Source organism: Lactuca serriola, chromosome 1 (genome assembly GCF_051521515.1).
Source record: "Lactuca serriola cultivar US96UC23 chromosome 1, Lser_US96UC23_V15, whole genome shotgun sequence".
Taxonomy (NCBI): Eukaryota; Viridiplantae; Streptophyta; class Magnoliopsida; order Asterales; family Asteraceae; genus Lactuca; species Lactuca serriola.
The window spans coordinates 57,475,814-57,497,884 of NC_136408.1; the positions used below are offsets into that span (position 1 = coordinate 57,475,814).

The window sequence follows — 22,071 nt, forward strand, 5'->3', positions numbered from 1 at the left end:
TATATTAATACATTTTATATTTTTTGAAAAATTTCAATAAAAAGATAAAAATAAAAAAAAACAAATAATTGGAAAACAAATAAGAAAAAAAATAATAAAATAAAAAGATGAAAAAAATAAAATATAATACGAAAAGAAATATGAAAAAAACTAAAAAAAAAACCCTAATATACTCTATATATCCACTAAAAAATAGAAAACAAAAGGTAAAAAAGTTTTAAAAAACTGTTGAAAAATAAAGTTAAAAAATGAAAATAAATAAAATATATATAAAAAAAAGAAAATAAAAAATGTACATATATTTATAAAAAAAACCGAAAAATAAATAAAGTATACAAAAAACGAAAAATAAAGTTAAAAAACCATGTGGTGTAATTTTTTTCAAACCTCAGGGACTAAATTTGAACTTTTTAGGACTAATTTTGCAAAAAAGTTAACCAACTTAACCATGAAACTCGTTAAGTGGGCTAGAGTGATAATTTTGCGAGAAAGTTGTGGCCACAGCAATAAGAAAAAAATATCATGGCTTCTTCCAATTACGCGTTAAAAATTTAGGGCTTTTATAATATTAACCCACCCAATAATCATATTTTCTTAGGCAAATTATACGTTTTCTTAAGAAACTTCAAAGCCGAATCATCATTTCGATAACACAAAACATGCAAAAGTATATTCAGATCATTTGAACACCATTGAACCGTAGTCGCAGGCAACAGTAGACTAGATTTAGCAGACGACATGTATACTTCCAAAGTTAACCGCCTAAACCGCTCCACAACCGCCTCCGTTTCCATCCCAAAAACTAGAATCACATCCCTCACAACAATCGAAAACTTATTAATCACATCCATAGACAACCCATAACCATTTGCAAAAAACAAATCTTTAATCGCCTTAAAATCATCTTCAATCCCTCTCGAATCTTGTATAGTAAAACACCTCGTGGGCCCACCTCCAAGTAAACCAACAACAACCCTTCGAAACTTTCTTTCATTACTTCCGCAACTAACTGCGTTCGAACCCTTTCGTGTTGCACATTATCCGCAATAACTGTTAAATTTTTCTCGAGTTCTGGAAGGAAAGGTTCGATTGGGGAACATGTGGGCCCACCTATATAAAGATTGTCCCATAACGAGTTTCGAAGATCGTGAAATACAATTTTGTAAGCGGTTGATTTCGAGGCATGCGGGGGGTGTGAGTTCGAATTTTCTTTTTAATCTGTTTGAGAAGTCGGAGACATGGGCAGATTCGGAATTTCGCAAAAGGGTTATGATTCGTTTTTCCACTGTTTCGAGTTCTGATTGGATTTTTTGGAGAGTGTTTATAGTTGTGGGGCCCCTAATGTATTGTCATTTGTTGTGGAGACTTGAGAATTTCTTCTTTGTAAAGTTATGGTTTTTTCCTTTTTCTTGAAAACACCATGGAATTTTTTCTCGGTTGTGCATCGGGTTAATGTGGGAAGAGCAGGAATATATGTGTTTCTTGATTCTGTAAATAAAAAACATGTGTTATGTAAACAAGTGTAATTACAAACCCTAATTTGAATTAATTGAAAGTATGTCTAGTAATTAGTAATTAGTAATTACCACAGTCGGATTTGACTTTGGTTGAGTAATATTGAAGACATCGATCAATGCCAAGAACTAAATGAGGAAGGAAAGTTGGATGCATTGGAATTGGGAGATTAAAGAAAGCATCCAAAGTTTCATCTATAATTCTCAAGACTTTAACAGCTGAGGGAGCTTATCTTTCTTGATTATCTCGTGGATTCCATACATGTATAATGTTGTCAAATACCAAAAATTCCCTCCGGATTATATTGCTATTTATTTAATGAACTGACCTCTTGTTGGAGATTTCTATCCACTCACTCTTTCAACTTGTCTAATCTCAACTTAGTCCACCCTTTGACCAAATTTATAATTGCAGTTTCAGCTTCAAAAGGTGGCATTTCTCTTAGGCTGGAGGGAGTGGTGCCACCAAAACCGCACTCCCTCCCCTGCCACATAAGCGTCATGTCATTTTTTACCACACAAGTGTGGTTTCTTGCCACACCAAGGGAGTGGTGCCACACTTTTATTTTCTTTTTCTTTTTTTTTAACTATTTTAATTTAATAAAACTTCTTTTTTTTTAACTATTTTATTTTAATAAAACTTCTATTTTAATAAAAAAAAACATAATTTTTCATTACTTGAAAATTTTAAAAAAACATTACATTGCATTACCCAAAAAAAAACACGAAAACCATACACATGACATTTAAATAATCCTAGAAACTTAAAAAACACAAATAAAATAACTAAAGCAAACTACATAAAGTCGTTCTCCGAGAACACGTCTTCAGGGTCATCCGGTGGATCCAAATTAAGGTTAATGTTTTGAACCCCGTAAATGTGTTCCACCAAGTCATTGCGAAGATTGTGAAATGGTTCAGTGCAACGTATCTCTGCTCTCCTGTTCATATACTCTTCGCTACCAATTTCTATTGGTTGTGTCTCTGGTATGGTTTCTTCCTCGTCAAACTCACATATCACTCTTCCTTCGTCTTCAATAATCATGTTATGCAATATGAAACATGTATACATGATTTCTGGAAGTTTTTCCTCACCTAAATAAGTTGTTGGTTTTTTCAATCTGCACCGTTTCTTCAGAGCTCCAAAAGCACGCTCAACATCCTTCCTAGCTCTTTCTTGAGCTTTCTTGAATTTCTTTTGTCTAGAACCATGTGGACACGTAAACGATTTAACAAACACAGCATACTCAGGATAGATTCCATCGACCAGATAATAACCATACTTAGATGGCGTTCCACGCACTTGAAAAGAAGAATCTGGTGCGGATCCATCGTATATGTTGTTAGATATTGGTGAACGATTAAGAACGTTGATGTTGTTAATTGAACCGGGAGAACTAAAAAAAGCATGCCAAATCCACATATTTTGTGATGCAACTGCTTCAATTATGACCGTTGGGTGACCATGATCACCTCGGGTAAATTGCCCATGATATGATGTAGGGCAATTTTCCCATGCCCAATGGAGACAATCTGAGCTTCCTAGCATTCCAGGAAACCCATGCACACTAGCATGATGAGCTTGCAATTTCAGGATGTCATTACGTGTAGGCTTACGTAAATTTTTTGGACCATAAAACTGAATCACAGTTTTGCAGAAAAAATGGAGACTGTCTCGTGTGATCCTAGCAGACATCCTAAAACTTTCGTCTAACGCATCAGGCGGAATGTCATATGCTAACTGACGAAGTGCGGCCGTGTATTTTTGTAAGGGAGTGAAACCGGGTGTACCTCTAGCATCGTAGCGTTGTTGAAATAAAATTGCACTCCCTCGTTACATCTCCAACTATACGTTCGTATAAACCTTTGAGCATTCTGAAGCGTCTACGAAAATAATACCCTTGATAAGTGGCATTCTCTGCAAAATAGTCTTGCACCAAACATTGGTTGGCTTATTCACGATTTCTGCAAATATATCTTCGTGTTCTCTGTTGAGAACTTGCAGTTGTTACATACAACGTTGTATGTTTGTTCCACCATTTGAACACACGCAATAGCGGTATCAAAAATAGTCTGAAATTCTTCAGAAGATGAAGAAGATGACATTTTTGAGAGAGTGGTGATTTTTTTTAAAAAAAATTGAGAGAGAGAAGAGATTGTGTTGTGAAAAACAAATGAAGTTGATATGTATATATATATATATATATATATATATATATATATATAGGAAAGAAAAAGCAAAAAAGAAAAAAATAATTACGCAACAACATTCAACGATCCATACATCCATCAGCCAATCACCAAACACGACACTAAAGGACCGCACTGCGGCCAAAACCGCGCAAGACCGCGGTCTGGGGGAGGTGTGCGCGGTCCAGGTGGCACAAACTGCGGTCCCAGACCGCAGCCACACCGTATAGCCTTATGATTGTCTTTCCACCATCATCACTATCAACAGAATCTTCAACTGCAATTTGTACAAGATTTTTTTTCAACTTATTTGCAACTCTTGATACTTGTACTACATCTGGGGTTAATTCGGTCATTCTTGAAATGAATTGTTTTAATTCGTTTCCATAGCAGACATGGAGAGTGGCAACAGCTACACCAGCTGCAAGAGGGTGCTATCTTTTTAAAATTGGACTGAACATTTTTTTTCTTTTATTGTGGCTAATTCACCAATGTCTTTTGCAAGGATTGCAAGAACTGGAAGTGGATTTTGTTGGTTTCTTGATGCTCTTCTGATTGAATCCGCTTTCTCCATTATTTGTGTGTTTAAAGACCAAATTAAATTCAATTCAGATCTGGTTGGATGGAATGGAATCATGGAGGAATGGAATGGAATGGTTAAGGTAACGAAATGAGTCATTAGTTTCCATGATCATGTTTGGTTGACATGTAGGAATGGGATGAATTTTCACATGAATATTTTGTATTATATGTAAATACAAGGTATAGTTTTAATACTATTTTCTATATTGTTAATATTATTCTCTATATTATAAAGGGCACACTGAATAAAAAGTTAAAAACTAGTGTATTTTGGGCAGTAAAATGGTTTAACCACTTATCTTTTATTTTTTCCAATCAAACCACAAAATTTCCAGACATTTTTCCAAATTAACCATTTTTACTTGTTATTAATTTGGAAAATTTTACTTCAACTTCTATGGTTCAACAATTAATACTTCATTTTTTTGCAAATCAAACCATAAAAATTTTACCAAATTAACCATTTTGACATGTTATATAATCATTTTCACCAGAAATTTTCTTATATAAGGTTTCACCACTAATTTTCCAAATTAACCATTTTGACATGTTATTAATTTGGAAAATTCTACTTCAACTTTTCTGGTCCAATGATTAATACTTTATTTTTTTCCAAATCAAACCATATGATAGGGTGATTTAACAGTCTTTTTATGAGGAATTCTATTAAGTATTAAATTTGTTGTAAGACATGCTTCTCCCCACAGATTATGTGGTGCTCCAGAAGTAATTAACATTGAATTAATCATATTTTTCAATGTTCTATTCTTTCTTTTTGCCACTCCATTTTTTAGAGGTATATGGAGCAGTTGTTTGATGTATAATACCATTTAAAGAACAAAATCCAGCAAAGTCTTTGGATTCATATTCTCCTCCTCGATTAGACCTTAGAATTTTGATCTTTTTGTTAATTTGATTTTCAACTTCAGCCTTGTAATTCTTAAAAGAATTCAAGGCTTCATCTTTGGTATTTAACAACCTTGTAAATATAACAATACTTGTTGTAATCATCAATAAAGGAAATATAATAATTTTTTCCTCCTCTTGTAGGTGTTGCTCTAAAATCACATAAATCAGAGTGGATTAAGCCAAGTATTTCATTAGATTTTTCAACTGATTTATAAGGATGTTGTGAAAATTTTGACTCTACACAAACCTCACATTTTATGTTTTTATCTAATGAACATTTTGGTAACATGCCAAGTTTTGCCGTTCTTTGAATAGAATGAAAATTGACAAGTCCCAATCGAGAATGCCACAAAAAAAATTGTGCATATACATAGAATAGGGGCTAGTAGTGACCATTATTACATTAGCATTAACATTATTTACACCATTGTTTGGTGTTTCAACATCCTAGCACAAAGGTAAGACACTAACATTGAAGAGACCCTCATTAAGGTATCTTTTCAGCATACATCCCACCCTTGGTGAGAACAAACTTACCGGACTCAAATACAAGTTCGAACCCCTTGTTACTAAGAATAGGACCAAAAATCAGATTCTTAGTAATTTTAGGAACATGCAAGACATCACTTAAAACAAGTTCTTTTTTAGAAGTTAATTGTAGCTTCACTTTCCCTTTCCTTCAGTTTTTGCAATAGAGTCATTCCCTATAAACATTGGTTCAGAATCAAAGACTTTTTGGTTTGTAGAGAACATGGTTCGAGAGTTGCAAATGTGCCTTGTGGCTCCAGTATCAATCCACCAATCCACTCAATTGCTAACCATGTTGGTTTGAATCACAACAACAAACTGATTTGGTGATTCAACCATGTTGGTTTGACCAAACGTTTCTCCACCAGAATTACCACCATTATTTCCATTGTTCCCTCCATTGTTTCCTCCTTGACCCCTCTTGAATCTGCAATTTTTGGCCTTGTGTCCAGTTTTGCTACAAACATAGCATTGACCAGAATTCTTTTTGAAATTCTTCTTGTTTGGGCCATGATTTTTGCCATCTTTGGAAGAGTTTTTGGAGCCTTTCTTCCCTTTATTGTTGATATGCTTGGCCCTTGAAGTACTTGCTTCTCCAACAAAGTTTGCACTTGGTTCCAATGAATTTGCATATGCCTTCTCATTCAATTTGTTATCTTCTTCCACATGAATTCTCAACACAAGTTGCTCAAAACTCATGTCATCAGTTAGGTGCTTAAGATATTGTTTGTAATTCCTCCAAGAAGGAGGAAGTTTTTCAAAGATGAACCAACAAAAAAATTAGAGTTAGTTGCCATACCTTCAACTTCAAGATCATGTCCAATCACGAATTTCTTGGAACATGCCATTTATGTTTTGTATTTCTTTTCCAGTGATTCCCATATATCTCTTACAGTAGTCATGGTAGAGTAGATATCATAAAAGGAATCATCCAAGGCATTCAGAATAATAATTTCTACAATTATACTCATTTGTGTTCCAAGTTTCCACAGCCCTTTGATGTTCTGTCAATTGGGTTGCAGTGGGTGGTGTTATTCCTTCTACAATGGTACACCAGTATGGGGAGAGGGAAAATAATCAGTGAGAACATTGGAAACATGAAAGGTTGTTAGATAAAACAACATTTTTTGTTGCTATCTCCGAAAGTTTGAGCCTTTGAATTTCTCAGGCTTTTCCACATGTGTTTTGATGATGGAATTTTGATCCATTCTTCACCCTTTTGATTTATTTCTTAGATTGTTATGACAAAAGTAATCAAATACGGAATTTAACAAACAGAAACATAAATAAATCAAATTAATATGCATAGATTCATAAATCAGAAGAACATACTTGTATTTGGATGTTTGCAACAGTTTCAATAATCATGAAAATTAGTAGAGATTGAGGCTTGATTTGCAGTGTCATAATATAGAAATTTCCCTGGTAGGGATTTGTCTAGAGGATACAACAATCTGATCAAGATTGAATCATGATCCTGACGAAATTCTTCATGCTTCCTTGATTTTCCAGAAAAACGAAAGTGAAAGAAAGTGGTGTTATTGTGTATCTGATCAACCCTTTAATCTGTCAATTGATCATCTATTTATAGTCTATCATATAGCAATTAAAACTGTCAACCATCATACATGTTCCAAAACCAAAATTAACTACCTAATTAACTTCCAATCAGTTAATTAACAATTAATAGATGTTGTAATTAAAAAATAAAAATCATTTTCGGAATTTGTGTATATAAAAGTTAATTAATTAGGCAAGAAGATCCCCAAGGCCATCTTTTGACCATTAATTATATTTAATGACAAGCTTAATGCAAGACTAATTTGATAGCCCAATATCACAATTCTAGCCCAAATGCCTTTTTGTCTTGCTTTATCCATTTAAGAATCTCTTAAATGGAGACAAACGCTTATAAATCTAGTGAATGTTCTTTCTTTCTCCAATGTAGGGTAATGCTTTTAGGCTATAAGGAAAGTTCCAACAAGGAAGGATGTTCCTACCAACTCCATCAATTTCGCCGCCGCTATAGCCTCTCCGTCAAATTTGTTTGTCTTCATTGACGGGAGACACCAATGGGTTGCAACTATCGATGTCTTCTGGATTTCAGATCACGAACCTTTCACAGATCTGGTGAAACTAGATATGGGAGGTGGTTTATAGGAGAAAAGGAAGTGAAGCACTTTCATAGAGCGCGAAAAAACAGCTTCCGACGGTGGTCCGATTGACCTGTGGCAGTCTGGCGGACGGCAACGTCAATCCGGTTGGTCTTGGCGGAGCAGCTTCAAATGACATGTTATATTATAGAAAGAGAAAAAAAATACATTAGGTGGGGTGTTGGGCAGCATGTGTGGGGTGCCGGGTATTTTTTTATTTTCAAAATAATATTATTAAATATTAAATAAATAATTAACAAATTTTAAAATAAGTGGTTTTGTTGTCAAATTAAGAAATGTTACTTGGGCTCAAGCTATGCACACATTATACGTTTACTATGCTCTTCCAACCACACGCTTTCATCAATAATTGCTCAGCCCTTGAGAAGGAAGGAGGGTGGAATATTATATAAACACGCTAAAATGGAAAATAGAAGCATTGATCACAGATTCCTGGAACTTATATATATATATATATATATATATATATATCAAGCATCTGCTAGCTCTTGTTCTACCACATCAAGTTATATAAATCTTCATTTTCTCTGGTCTAGAAAGATGGCATGGACATCTCCTGCAGACGCCATGCCATGGGTGGGATTATATATTTGTGTAGCATCTCTGGTTTGCACTCTAGCAATGGTAGCCGATGTTTTTCGAGGCTTTGGACAATGGAAACTTTGGTTTCCATGCAGATTTTTCACTATCAATGCTGCTTCTATCACACTGATAGCAATATCAACAAAGCTACTAGTGGATCTGAGCACCAACTTGTCTGACGATCATGAGAATATAGCAAAGTTTGTGAGCATTTGTTTCTTGGTCGCCATGTTAGCCAACATTCTCCCTTCTTTAGGGCTTATGAATGACAAGGAACTTCTGCTGAATACGGTGGCCTTGTGTATCCTCATACTTACCATTAATGTAAATATGTGGATTCAAGTTATTATTGCTCAGTCGAGTTTGGTAAGCTGGACAACAATCCTTTTATTGATTCTTTTAATTCCATGGCCATTTTCAGTAGCCTTGACAGTTTCAGCGTCTAGAAGAGCTTTAGAACAAAGGTACAAGGAGTTGCACAGTTTGGCTTCTAATCATCAAGAGATAAACTTCTCCTACAAGGAACTTAAACATAATGTTAAAAAGTATTGGATGATGGCAGAGACCGGTAACCCCCAATTTGCAATTGCTTGTTCACCGGTGTCTTGTGCTTTTGGGGATCTATGCTCACTCCTTGCTTTCAGTTCAGTTATTATTTTGGTAGACCAGTTTGTTGATAAATCAAATTTTAAGAATTATGAATCCGATTATAAGTGGTCAATCAATGTGATTATTGTTTTTCAATCAATTGGGGCAATAGTAGGTAGTATAGCACCAATTTTCAGATGTTTGACTACCACAGGTCATTTCAACCTCTCCATGAAATGGAGCAAGCATCATATAAACGTGTTCCGAGTGGAGAAACATTGGATCCAAACACTTCAGCTGTGGAAAAGCAGCCCTGTCCCTAAGCATATCCCAGGTCGCCATTGCAAGAAGGTTTTCCAAAAAATCCGAAACTTGATTTTGAACTTTTGTATAGCGCTTCAGATAACGATTGTAGTTATATGTAAAGCAGAATGTCTTATTCCCAGATTTTTTCTAATCTTATTCTCTTATTGTTACCATTTCGGCAAGTCATACTTGAAAAGGTTTAAGGAAGAACCAAATGCATCTGATAGCAATGTGATATCAGATATGGAAGAATATACTGGTTACATCTTGCAAATCGAACCGGATGCGAAGCTTTCAAAGAGAATATTACGAAATGTTCTCAGTTCTATAACTCGACTTCTTCAAGAGTCTGAAAAGAAAGAGCCAAGGAATCTTATGAAGCTTCTAGAGAAATCTACAGGATTCATTGGCGTAGTAGAGTTCGACAATGATCAAGTTCCACCATTACATCCAGAAGAAGTCCAGAACTGCTGGAGCCTAGTAGCTGTAACATTAACTGCCATTGCTCTTGCGCTTCCTAATATTGCAAACTGCCATTTCAAGGGGTTGCTTTCAAGTATGAAGGAAGGTCTTCAATTTGTGAGACATGTGGAAGAAAGCCTCAATGCAAATGATGAGATGATAAAGGCACGAAAAGCAGCTACACACGTATGGACAGACGTCGAAGTATACTTCAAGTGGCTACAAATTGATCTTCAAAAGAAGGCTCGTAAAGGAAAAACGTCAAAGGAGATTCTTCAATGGTTGGGTGATGAAGCAGCAAAAATTGTGATACAGTTCAAGACAAGGAAAAATGTAAGTCTGGATCACTCACTCTCTAAGTTCATTGCTGCAAGTTCTATGTATAGGATCAGCCAAACCATACTGCTTCACTGCAATGAGCAACAAAATTGGCCAATAGATGAGGAGCTTTTTGAGTGGATATCAACCATAATCGCAGATCTGCTATGTGCTTGCTTTACCAACTTGCCACGTGTCATAACCATGAAGTGTCACGATGATGCAATAGAGAAAAGGGAAGATAACATCAGAACTGCAGCTCAGCTTCTTGGTAGATCCAAAAAGATCCTGAAAATGCTTAAAAAGCACCAACTTCCCAACTTAGACATTGAGTCGATAGGGCATGTTGATAAGTGGCATGCATTATCAAAGAGTCAGATACCCAATGGTCATTCAGTTAGGATTCAACCAGCTTCTTCGAGTTCTAATGAATCTTTTGTAGTAACTATTATTTGACTAGTATGTGTATGTTTAAAACAAGAATTGTGGTCTATACTTAATGTGAATGATGAATTTCTTTAAACATAGTTAAAATTTGTAACTGTGCATTCAGCACCTCCCCCACTAAGTTCATGATGCTATTATAGTTTTTGTGGAAAACAAAGACACTCATTGCTGTCTCAAAAAACATGAAAATTAAGTTTTATGTCATTTGTGAAGCTAAACAGGAACAACAAATAAATAAAATCCAAACTACTGTTTAACATACCAATAATTCGTACCATATAGCAACAAAAACCGCTGCCAATAACAAGTATAATAATACTATACAAAATCATAAATAAATACCTAACACGAATTTAAAACCAACCGTTTTACGCCCAACTACACCTACCATGAAAATCATCTCCCCAAAAGAGAAACAAATTCTCCCATCAAAACAAAACAATAAATCCATCCTAAAAACACAAGTAAAAAAAATAAATGATCCCAAGAACTTATATTAACACGCAACAATAATGAATCAATCTCCACATATCAGTCACCTTACCTTCAACACACTCGAAGATCAACTATACACAAACTAACCGTTTTCCCACCACCAAATCCTCATATTTTCTTAGGCAAATTATACGTTTTCTTAAGAAACTTCGAAGCCGAATCATCATTTCGATAACACAAAACACGCAAAAGCGTATTCGGATCATTCGAACTCCATTGACCCGTAGTCGCAGGCAACGGTAACCTAGATTTAGCAGACGACCCGTATGCTTCCAAAGTCAACCGCCTAAACCGCTCCACAACCGCCTCCGTTTCCATCCCAAAAAGCGGAATCACATCCCTCACAACAATCGAAAACTTATTAATCACATCCATAGACAACCCATCACCATTTGCAAAAAACAAATCTTTAATCGCCTTAAAATCATCTTCAATCCCTCTCGAATCTTGTATAGTAAAACACCTCGTGGGCCCACCTCCAAGTAAAACCAACAACCACCCTTCAAAACTCGCTTTCATTACTTCCGCAACTAACCGCGTTCGAACCCTTTCGTGTTGCACATTATCCGCAATAACTGTTAAATTTTGTTCGAGTTCTTGAAGGAAAGGTTCGATTGGGGAACATGTGGGCCCACCTACATAAAGATTGTCCCATAACGAGTTTCGAAGATCATGAAACACGATTTTGTAAGCGGTTGATTCACAAAGTTGTTGGATGCCTTCGAGGCATGCGGGGGGTGTGAGGTCGAATTTTTTTTGTAATCCGTTTGAGAAGTCGGAGACATGGGCAGATTCGGAATTTCGCAAAAGGGTTATGATTCGTTTTTCGATTGTTTCGAGTTCGGATCGGATTTTTTGGAGAGTGTTTATACGTACGCATAGTTGTGGGACCCCTAATGTGTTGTCGTTTGTTGTCGAGACTTGAGAATTTCTTCTTTGTAAAGTTGTGGTTTTTTCCTTTTTCTTGAAAACTCCGTGGAATTTTGTCTCGGTTGTGCATCGTGTTAATGCGGGAAGAGCGGGAATATACGTGTTTCTTGATCCTGTAAATAAAAAACGTTTTATGTAAACAACTTTAATTACAAACCCTAATTTAAATTAATTTATGAGTAAATTACACAAATGGTCCCTATGGTTTGAGGTAATTTGTGTGTTTGGTCCCTAACTTATTTTTTTTAGCTCAGAAGGTCATTATTGTTTGTTTTTGTTACGCGCTTGGTCCCTATCTTACCTAAAATGACTATTATGCCCTTATTTAAATGAATAAAAATAGTCTTTTTAGGTAAGATAAGGTGAGGTGGGGTGTGTTTATTTAAATAAATTAAAAAATCAAGGGCAAAATAGTCTTTTTAGGTACGAAAGGGACAAAGCGTGCAACAAAAACAAACAGAAGGGATCTTCCGAGTTAAAAAAAACAATTTAGGGACCAAATGCGCAAATTACCCCAAACCATAGGGACCATTCATGTAATTTACTCTAAGTATTTAGTAATAAGTAATTACCACATCCGGATTTGACTTTGTTTGAGTAATATTGGAGACATCGATCAAGGCCAAGAATTAAATCAGGAAGCAAAGCTGGATGCATTGGAATCGGGAGATTAAAGAAAGCATCCAAAGTTTCATCTATAATTCGCAAGACTTCAACAGCTGAAGGAGCATATCCTTCTTGATTAGCTCGTGGATTCCATACCTGTTATATATAATGTTGTAAAATACCAAAAATACCCTCCAGATTACATTGTTTTTTTATTTAATGAACTGACTGTGACTGACCTCTTGTTGGAGATTTCTATCAACCCATTCTTTCAACCTGTCTAATCTCAATTTAGTCCACCCTTTGACCAAATTTGCAATTGCAGCTTCAGCTTCAAAAGGTGGCATTTCTCTTATGATTGCTTTTCCACCATCATCACTATCAACAGAATCTTCAACTGCAACCTGTACAAGGTCTTTTTCTAACTTGTCTGCAGCTCTCAAGACTTGAACTGCATCCGGGGTTAATTCGGTAATTCCTGAAATGAATTGTTTTAATTCGTTTCCATAGCAGACATGGAGAGTGGCTACAGCTACACCAGCTGCAAGAGGGTGCCATCTTTTTAAAATTGGGCTGAACATTTTCTTTTCTTTTGTGGCTAATTCACCTATGTCTTTTGCAAGGATTGCAAGAACTGGAAGTGGATTTGGTTGGTTTCTTGATGCTCTTCTGATTGAATCTGCTTTCTCCATTATCTGTGTGTTTAAAGATCAAAATTCAATATATTTACAACTCCAGCAAAGTATTAAGATCAAATCAAATTTGGTTGGATGGAATGGAATTGGCTAAGGTAATGGAATGAGTTATTACTTTCCATGATCATGTTTGGTTGGCATGTAGGATTAGGATGAATTTCCACATGAATATTTTGTATTATATGTAAATACAAGGTATAGTTTTAATAATATGCTCTATATTATAGGTTTAATCTCATAAAAGACCTTACATTTTGTGTTTTTTCCGGATTAAAAACCAAGTTTTTTTTTTTTTTTGAAAAAGACCTTACAATTTTTCGTTTTTTCCAATCTGGCCCTTTTAGTCATTTTTTTCCGAAAGAATTTGTAAAACGTGACATTTTTTCGGGAAAAACTAAAAAAATTGAGGGTTTTTTCGGAAAAAATGAAAAAATACAAGGTTTTTTTCAGGCAAAAAAATAAAGATGCGGTTTAATCCGGAAAAAACACAAAATATAAGGTTTTTTATGGGATTAACCCTATATTATAAAAGGGAATTACGTAAAAACTATTGTATTCTGGGCAGTATTTTTTTCCAAACAAACAACAAAATTTCCAGACATTTTTCCAAATTAAACATTTTGAAGTGTTATCAGGTTTCACAGGTAATTTTTCAAAATTTAAAAAATTTTATTTCACCTTTTATGGTTTAACCATTAATACTTTATTTTTTCCATATCAGACCATAAAATTTTCACCAAATTAACCATTTTGAGATGTTATATCATCAGGTTTCACCGGTAATTTTTCAAATTAACCATTTTGACTTATTATATGCGGTCAAAATGGCGAATTTGAATTAATGTTTGAAAATTTAATGGTTTGATTGAAAAAAAAAATTAGGGTTAATCTCATAAAAGACCTTATATTTTGTGTTTTTTTCCGGATTAAACCTCATCTTTATTTTTTTCATTAAAAAAACCTATATTTTTCATTTTTTCCAAAAAAGCCCTCAACTTTGTCTTTTTTTCCGAAAAAAAAAACCCCTCACCCTTCTAAATGTTCCCTAATAAATCCTCAACTTTTTTAGTTTTTCCTGAAAAAACCCTCAAATTTTACAACATTTTTTGAAGAAAAATGACTAAAAGGGCTTGATCATAAAAAATGAAAAAATGCAAGGTAGCTTTAATGAAAAAAAAAATTCAGGTTTAATCCGAAAAAAAGCACAAAATACAAGGTCTTTTATAAGATTAACCCAAAAAACAATTAAATATAAGTGGTTAAACCGCAAAATTCACCAAAATACAATGGCTGTTCTGTAATTTTCCCAATTACTATAAAATATTAAATATAAAATATAAGAAAAAACTCATTAAAACCGAAAAATAAACTCACCTGAGCAAAAGCTGTCCTAAGTGATGACCTAATATAAGTATCCGTCCTACTTTTTGCCACGTCATCATTCTTCCTTCTTCTTCTATACTCATTAGAAATATCTTCAACCAATATTTTAGCAGCTGAAACCCCTAAAGAAACAATACTTTGCATAGAATTAATATTCCCTTTATCAAACGTATCATGATATGCAAGCAATCTTTTTTCAGCCCACCCCAATATTTCACTAAGTGTTTCATTCAATATTTTAGCATAATTAGCATCCTTTGTAGTCTTTGCATCTTTTGCAACTTCCACTAACTGACAATCAGCAGCATACAACAAATCATTATCCATTTGTCCACTTCCCACAAACCGATTAAATAGAATCCAAGTGAAACATATGTTATGAAGCATTTGGTTAATTCCCAAAATACCCCATGTCTTCTTTACAAGCTCCATCACCTCATCAACCTCTTCTATGATTGATGACTCATCGTTCCCATCAAAGATTGCTTCTAGAAGAATCTCATAGATTCGGAGATTTAATGGGAATCCATCTGCCCAATGACATGATTCGGTTTGACCATCGGTTGACCGGTTGGATAAGGTTGTTACAGCACTACGTAAGACTTGCATTGACTCGTTGTTTCTTCCTGTTTCAATTGGCTTTTCTAATGCATTGTGAATGATTTGTTTTAGTCTTTGAGAAGATGTGTTTGAGGGTGGAAGGGGGATGTGAGGGTGTAAAAGTAATCCGGCTTCTAACATTTTTAGGTTTCGTTTCTGCCAGGTGGCGTATTCTTGTTGGTCGGTGAAATCTGATGATTTGAATTGTTGTAATAGCTCTAAAGGGAGTACCATTAGCTCCACTCGTTTCCCAACCTGTTACATGTAAATAAAGTTTATATCTTTTTGATGTTGAAAGTTGATTTATAAATTTATTTGATAATAGCATCAATTACATCACTTTCTTTCAAAAAAAAGAAATTGGGTGTTTAGATAAAGTGTTAGTGTGTTTATACCTTAAACCATGTTCTTTAGGTTAACCCATTAAGTGCTATAAACATTATTATTAAGCTCATTAGGTCAAAAAGAAACAAATCTTTATGTTAGTTAATTAAATTAAATCGGTAGAAACGTAGAAACATATGATTATTAGATCTTTTTGTTGAGGTAATTGGGAAAAAAAAATATTGAAGTATAGTCACAGACTCACAGTTTTTGTATATTTTTGTCTGATTATTCGACTTATCACATCTATAAAAACAACAAGACGACGGTGTTTTGGTACATTACACCGCCTTACAATTGTCATGTCATAATGAAAGCATTAATTTTATCAAATTGTCGTTTTTCTAGAACAAAAATCGTCAATTTTAGACACCATTAAAGCACCAGAGAATTAAAATTTACCATAAATTGTTTGGAAGAACAGTTACTTTTTGACCTTATTATCGAGCATGGTAATTCCATTTTTTTGTTGGTGATTTGCAAATTATGCAATTTTTCAATGTGGTAATCAGATTTTTTTTTCAAAGATATTGGAATCCACAGTAATTTTGCACTTGAAAAATGATCCTTTCAATCTTGCCAGTGAAAAGCATTTTCGATTTTGGATCGGGAGAATATTAGGAAAGCAATTTAGAAGAACAAATCACATCAAAAAATCGAAGAATTTAGAAGTGAAACAGTGAATTCTTTATACGATTTGAGGATCACACACACATCATACCTGGCCAGCAGAAATTCTCAACAATGCCCTTCGAACTCTGGAATCGGCAGCCTCAGAAATCCTCATCTGAATCCTCATTAGCTCTCCTACCGTCATCACTGTTTTCTTAACCTTCCCGCCGGACCCAGCACCGGAGCCAGCCGAACCAGGACTACCGGCGCTCGAACTAGATCGGAGGCCTAACGCTTTCTTCATCTTCGACGCGGCAGTAGAAGTGATCGATCTCTGCGATGGCGAGCCCGACAGTGACGGCGACTGTGAAGATCGATCGGGAGTATAACTTGACGCGTTATTGGGAATGTAAGTAAGGGGTTTTCCTGTAGAGGTACGACAAGCTGCGACGAAGATCTCGTAAGCTGTTTCACGGAGGTCAGTGGGGGATAAAGTTGGCGTGAGGTCACCGAATGGCGATGGGAGTGGATCTAAAGTGGTGGTGGTGGTGGTGGCGGCGGCGAAGGAGGAGGAGTAGCGTAAGCTGTTTGTTCCGTTCATGACTGGGCCGTTTGAGTCTCTCTTGGATTGGCCGAGTATTCTTTCTCTACTGAAGAGAGAAGCCATTGAAGAGAGAGAAAGAAGCAGACTGTGTGAAACAAAGAGTAAAGGGAAAGGAGGAGGATGAGAGATGATGACGATGATGATGGGTTTGTTGTAATTTCTTTTTCATTTTTTTTTTTTGTTGATATTTTTTATTTTATTTAAATATATAATATCATTTTCAATAATATTAATCCATTTGACCAAGTAATATTATTTTTTATTTAATTTACCATATTACTAACTATAATTATAAAACTATTTTGTTCCGTGACCTTTTAAATAATACAAGGCTAATATCATATATCGTGCTCTAAAATAATGCAACATCATATCTCAATATCTCATTATCGTTTTCTGAAAAGTTTTTGAGTATAATTCACATAAAAGATAAATAATGTATTTACCATTTATCTATTTATAGTTCATTTTGAATCTCCATTCTCGGTAGCTATAAAGTTCCAAAAACAACACCATAAATTTTTTTTTTTCATTTTTAGATTAATAAAACAACAAACCATATCATTGTCATAAAACCAAAGTTGTCAAATGTATCGATACTCAATATCAGAGTAAATCACAAAATGCGAAATCAAGTGGTGTGTGTTCTACAATCATCCCGAGTTATTCCCTTTGGAACCAGAAGTACCAAAAACATAAACTGAAAATCGTAAGCACAAAGCTTAGTGAGCTCCCCAAAATACCACATATCATACATAATAAACACATAATGGGCCCCGCCCGGCATTGAGCCCCGCTTGGTATACAAATATGTCAGTTATCGGGCCCCGTCCGACATTGGGCCCCTCCTGGTATATATATAAGGCATATAAATATATAAACACATAACATATGCAATAATCACAAAGATACATAGCATACAGAATGGTCACCGAGCCCTGCCCGGTAAGCATATGAGTATATAACACATGCAAGAGTCACGTAGACATCTAGCAACCTAACATAACATAACCATAGGTCGATATTTGTGCCTTCGACCCGCTAAACACAGTGAGGAAACTCACCTCAAACTACTGAATCACTTTGATAAATCTCTGGCTGCTGGTCTGACAAATCCACGAGCTATCAATACCAATAACATTCAATTAATAATTGGATTTCAATCCATAACCATCAATCTAAATTAGGATAAATGACCATTTTACCCCTTACCTAGCTTGGTCTAAGACTAAGGCCCAAACCTACCATCCAAAAGGCCTAATTCCAAATTAATCACCCAAGGCCTAATCATGGCCCAATTTTCCAAAAATTGGGCCCATATCCCTTTGTGGGCCTTCACCAAGCGAACCTAGAATAAGCATCAGCCCAAAAATCTGACGACCCAACAAGGCCCTAAACATCCGAGTCCAAACATAGCCCAAACCGATGGCCCAAGAGTCTGAAGCCCAACTTGCTGAGTACGCGGGGCGTACTCAGCTCGTACGTGTATCGTACTCGCTCTAGGGCTTGTACGCTAAGTGTAACTACTTGTACGCCCAATGTACTCCTCTATTTGGCTAACTTCCATTTTCTAGCTCTTAACCGATTAAGACTTCAACCCAAACTCAGATCTAACTTCCTTAAGATAGTTTATCACGTAAAGTTGTCAGCTTTTACGTGCATGCATGGCTTAATGAGACTCTAGAGCTCAAAAGATCTTAATAAATGACTTAATACATGCATAAGACCATAAACACCATAATGTTTGCACCTTTAAGCTTAAGGAACCCTCCAAACATCCAGATCTACAAGATTTAGCTTTTAAAATGGTCTTAACTCATCAAGACCAACCAAAAAGGGACCAAAATGACCATAACAAGCTAAAGAGTATATCAAAGCAAACAATAGACAAGGTATAAACTGTATACCTCAAAAGTCACCAAAAGATGGAGCTAAATCTGGATCTCTAAGCTTCCCTCCAATGAATGAGTCTTCCAACTTCTTCTTTTATCACTTCAAGGAGCACAAACCACCAAAAATTAAGACCAAGGCTCAAGAACACTCAAAGATGCTATTAGGGTTCGAGATTAGGGTTTTAGGACAATGGAGGCTGATAAAGAGGCCAGCTCTTGGGACTTAAGATGAATATATAGGGTATAACACCCCAAAATTAGGGTTTAATTAAACCCCTCGTACGCCCTGCATAACGCTCGTACGCCCAACATACGAGGCTCGAACCTGCGATCAACATCTACATTAGTACACTAAGCATAACATGTGGTACGCCCCGCGTACTAGTTTCTCAGCTAGTACGCTAAGCGTACCCTATGGTACGCCTCACATACTAACCCCAAGGACCAAAATGTAATGTTTTAATTACGAAGTGATAAAAGGAAACATATGCATTTTAAGTGTTACATTATCATAGGTATATCCTAAGAAATCAGCAAGCTCCACTCCGAGAAATCAACAAATCACTGAGATTTTTTTATGTTGATTATATATTTACTCTTCTTTTTTTTAATCGAAACTTCCTTCAGTAAAATACAAATTCTTGTAATTGTTATCAGATTTCATAGAATTCGCAAATTGTTGTGAGGCTGTCATCGATGATTCCTTTACCGGCATGATGATCCATAGTTAATTTAATCGGGAACCCTAACATTCTCGTCTTCTTTCGGGTAAACTTAGGTTTTAAAAACACTTGGTTGCCTAAGTAAAGATCTACTCAAGTATTTTATTTTATTTATTTATGTATTTTTTACAATTTCAATTATTGTTCTTAATTAAGTGTGTGATTGATGAATGAGAAATCTCCAATAAAGTCTTAATATTTTCATTCAGTTTACGGTTTATATCCAACATTTATTATTTAAAGACAAAATTGCAAAAATGGTCCCTATGGTATGCATTTTTTTTGGTGTTTTAGTCCAAACCACAATTGTTTTTGGATTGATGGTCCTTTTGAGCTAGTTTTGTTGCGTTTTTTGTTTATCTGAATAGTGAAATGACTGTAATACCATTGGGGTATTTTATTTTCCATTTTTTAAATTTATTTTTTTTAATTTAATAATTATTTATTCATTTTAATTATTAAAAAAATGAGAGGGCCCGCCTCTCTCTCTCTCTCTCTCTCTCTCAAACATAAATTTTCTATTCCGTGGAATTTATGGCTTCAAACCCCATTTTGAACGTTATGATGTAATAGTTCCATTTCGCATTTAGCTTCTTGCGAAGGCTTTTTTGTTTTTTCTTTTTATAAAAATTTAACCGTTAAAATATATATATATATATATATATATATATATATATATATATATATATATATATATATATATATATATGCCGTTATCCTATATCACAATTTCACCAAGTAATATACCATTCATATTAACATGTTCAAATTACATGTTTTAGTTAAAAATATCAATAAAAACCATGTTTTATAAAATGCAGGACTAATCATAAAACAACCATGAGCATTAGTTATATAAAATTTACCTTCATGACATAATTATTATAGTTGATAAGTTTTTTCGGAACCGACAAATATTTTATTAAGGGTCACCGCCTAACAAATAACTAGACGGAGCAGACAAAAGAAGGAAACAAGAGAAAAGTTTTCGAGGAGATTACCAAAAATATAGTAGTTGATAAGTAGAATTCTCATGCAAATAACAACGGGTGCATGTGTGTAATAGCGACCCCGAGGATGAGGGTCACATTTTTGTCTCTTGCTCGTTAGCTTGGGAGGTTTGGAATGATTTACAAGGTTGGTGGTAATACTTGGTCCCTAATTATTCTACATACTCAGATTTATATAACTGCAACTGTGCTTTCTTATGTCCAACATACTTGTCTAAGGTAAGCCCTCTCAATGATATTCATTTGGGTGATATGGTGACATAGGAACTCTATAATTTTCAAGGAAAAATCTAAAACGAGAACGGTGTTGGTTAAAGAGATGCAATTAGTGTCTCACCTTTGGTTAAATGCTAAGAAGAAAAAAGATGATCAAATCAAGTGGCAAGTTCTTGAATTCAAGAATTAGTTGTAATTTTGTTTTCTTTTCTTTTTTCCTCTTTTGTATCTCTTCTTTTTCTCCTAGCCTCTTGCTATTGCTAGGTCTTTTAATATATGCCGTTCTAAAAAAATCAATTTGTGCATGTGACATTGAATTAAATTTTCGGTTATTAATTTTGAACACTTTTAATTCAATCATTATTTACCAATGTGTACTACATAAATTTTACTATAGCGGAAAAGTAGCCTTCGTTTTAAAGATTTAAGCAAGACAATTTTTAATATTTGGTCGTATTATTATAATTTATAAATGTTTCAAGTCGACGCCAATATTAATAAAGCAAGCGGGAGTCCAGGAGAGATACGTTGTATATTTTTTGGCATTTGACACTTCATTGATAGGGTTGGGACTGGCCACCACATAAAATATATTATTTTGTTATCTGACAAGAATATAATATTTTTTGTAACATGTCACAGAACTATAAAATATCAAAATAGATAGTTAAGCTTTTAACATAATACTATGATATTATGACGGTTTTCGGGTTTTGGCGGTGATCAAAGACATTTTACAAACCGGTGACTTTTTGGGTTAGTTTTTTTAGAACGATTTAACGTTAAATTTGTTATTTTGTCTTTTAACAATCATTAATTAATTAATGTCGATAAAAATGACCATTTGAGTTTATATATGTAAAAATTATTTTATTATATGATTATTAATCAAAATAATTATAAAATAATTTATTAACTCATATGAAACTTTCATTAATATATCATAGCATATCATATTAATTATAAAAAAAATATTTTTCATTTCATCAAATTCGTTTAAAATTCTCGTTACTTTTTAATTTTCTTTTATAATAATAATATAAATTAGTTAAATAATATTAAATAAATAACAAAACATCTATCAAAATATAAAATTATAATTGTTTGAGAAATCCATTTAATTTATAAATATAAAATGTATACTCGATTATAATTCATTATATATATATATATATATATATATATATATATATATATATATATATATATATATATATATATATAATCTTTGTGATTATGATCAGACATTTACTTAGATGGGTTTATATCCCTTAATTTGTGAGTTATTCTAATCGTATATATTCAACATTAAGGTGAAACCC

The 22,071-nt window shown here is 34.3% G+C and overlaps 2 protein-coding genes and 1 pseudogene across 2 annotated transcripts; 1 reads left to right on the forward strand and 2 right to left on the reverse strand.

Annotated features, from left to right (window-relative positions):
* Nucleotides 1-579: 579 nt before the first annotated feature.
* LOC145055570 (protein unc-13 homolog) lies at nucleotides 580-4,383 on the reverse strand (annotated as a pseudogene).
* Nucleotides 4,384-8,437: 4,054 nt separating this feature from the next.
* Nucleotides 8,438-10,609, forward strand: LOC145055579 (uncharacterized). Its single transcript, XM_079003940.1, has one exon. The coding sequence runs from the start codon at nucleotides 8,438-8,440 to the stop codon at nucleotides 10,607-10,609; it is 2,172 nt and encodes a 723-aa protein (XP_078860066.1).
* Nucleotides 10,610-10,831: 222 nt separating this feature from the next.
* On the reverse strand, nucleotides 10,832-17,054 carry LOC145089175 (elongation factor Ts (DUF810)). The gene is made up of 5 exons (XM_079027654.1): nucleotides 16,415-17,054; nucleotides 14,701-15,564; nucleotides 12,871-13,326; nucleotides 12,598-12,787; nucleotides 10,832-12,138 (listed from the first exon to the last, which is right to left on the reverse strand). Exons 1-5 carry the CDS (start codon nucleotides 16,970-16,972, stop codon nucleotides 11,204-11,206), a joined length of 3,003 nt encoding a protein of 1,000 aa, XP_078883780.1. The 5' UTR covers nucleotides 16,973-17,054; the 3' UTR covers nucleotides 10,832-11,203.
* Nucleotides 17,055-22,071: the final 5,017 nt, after the last annotated feature.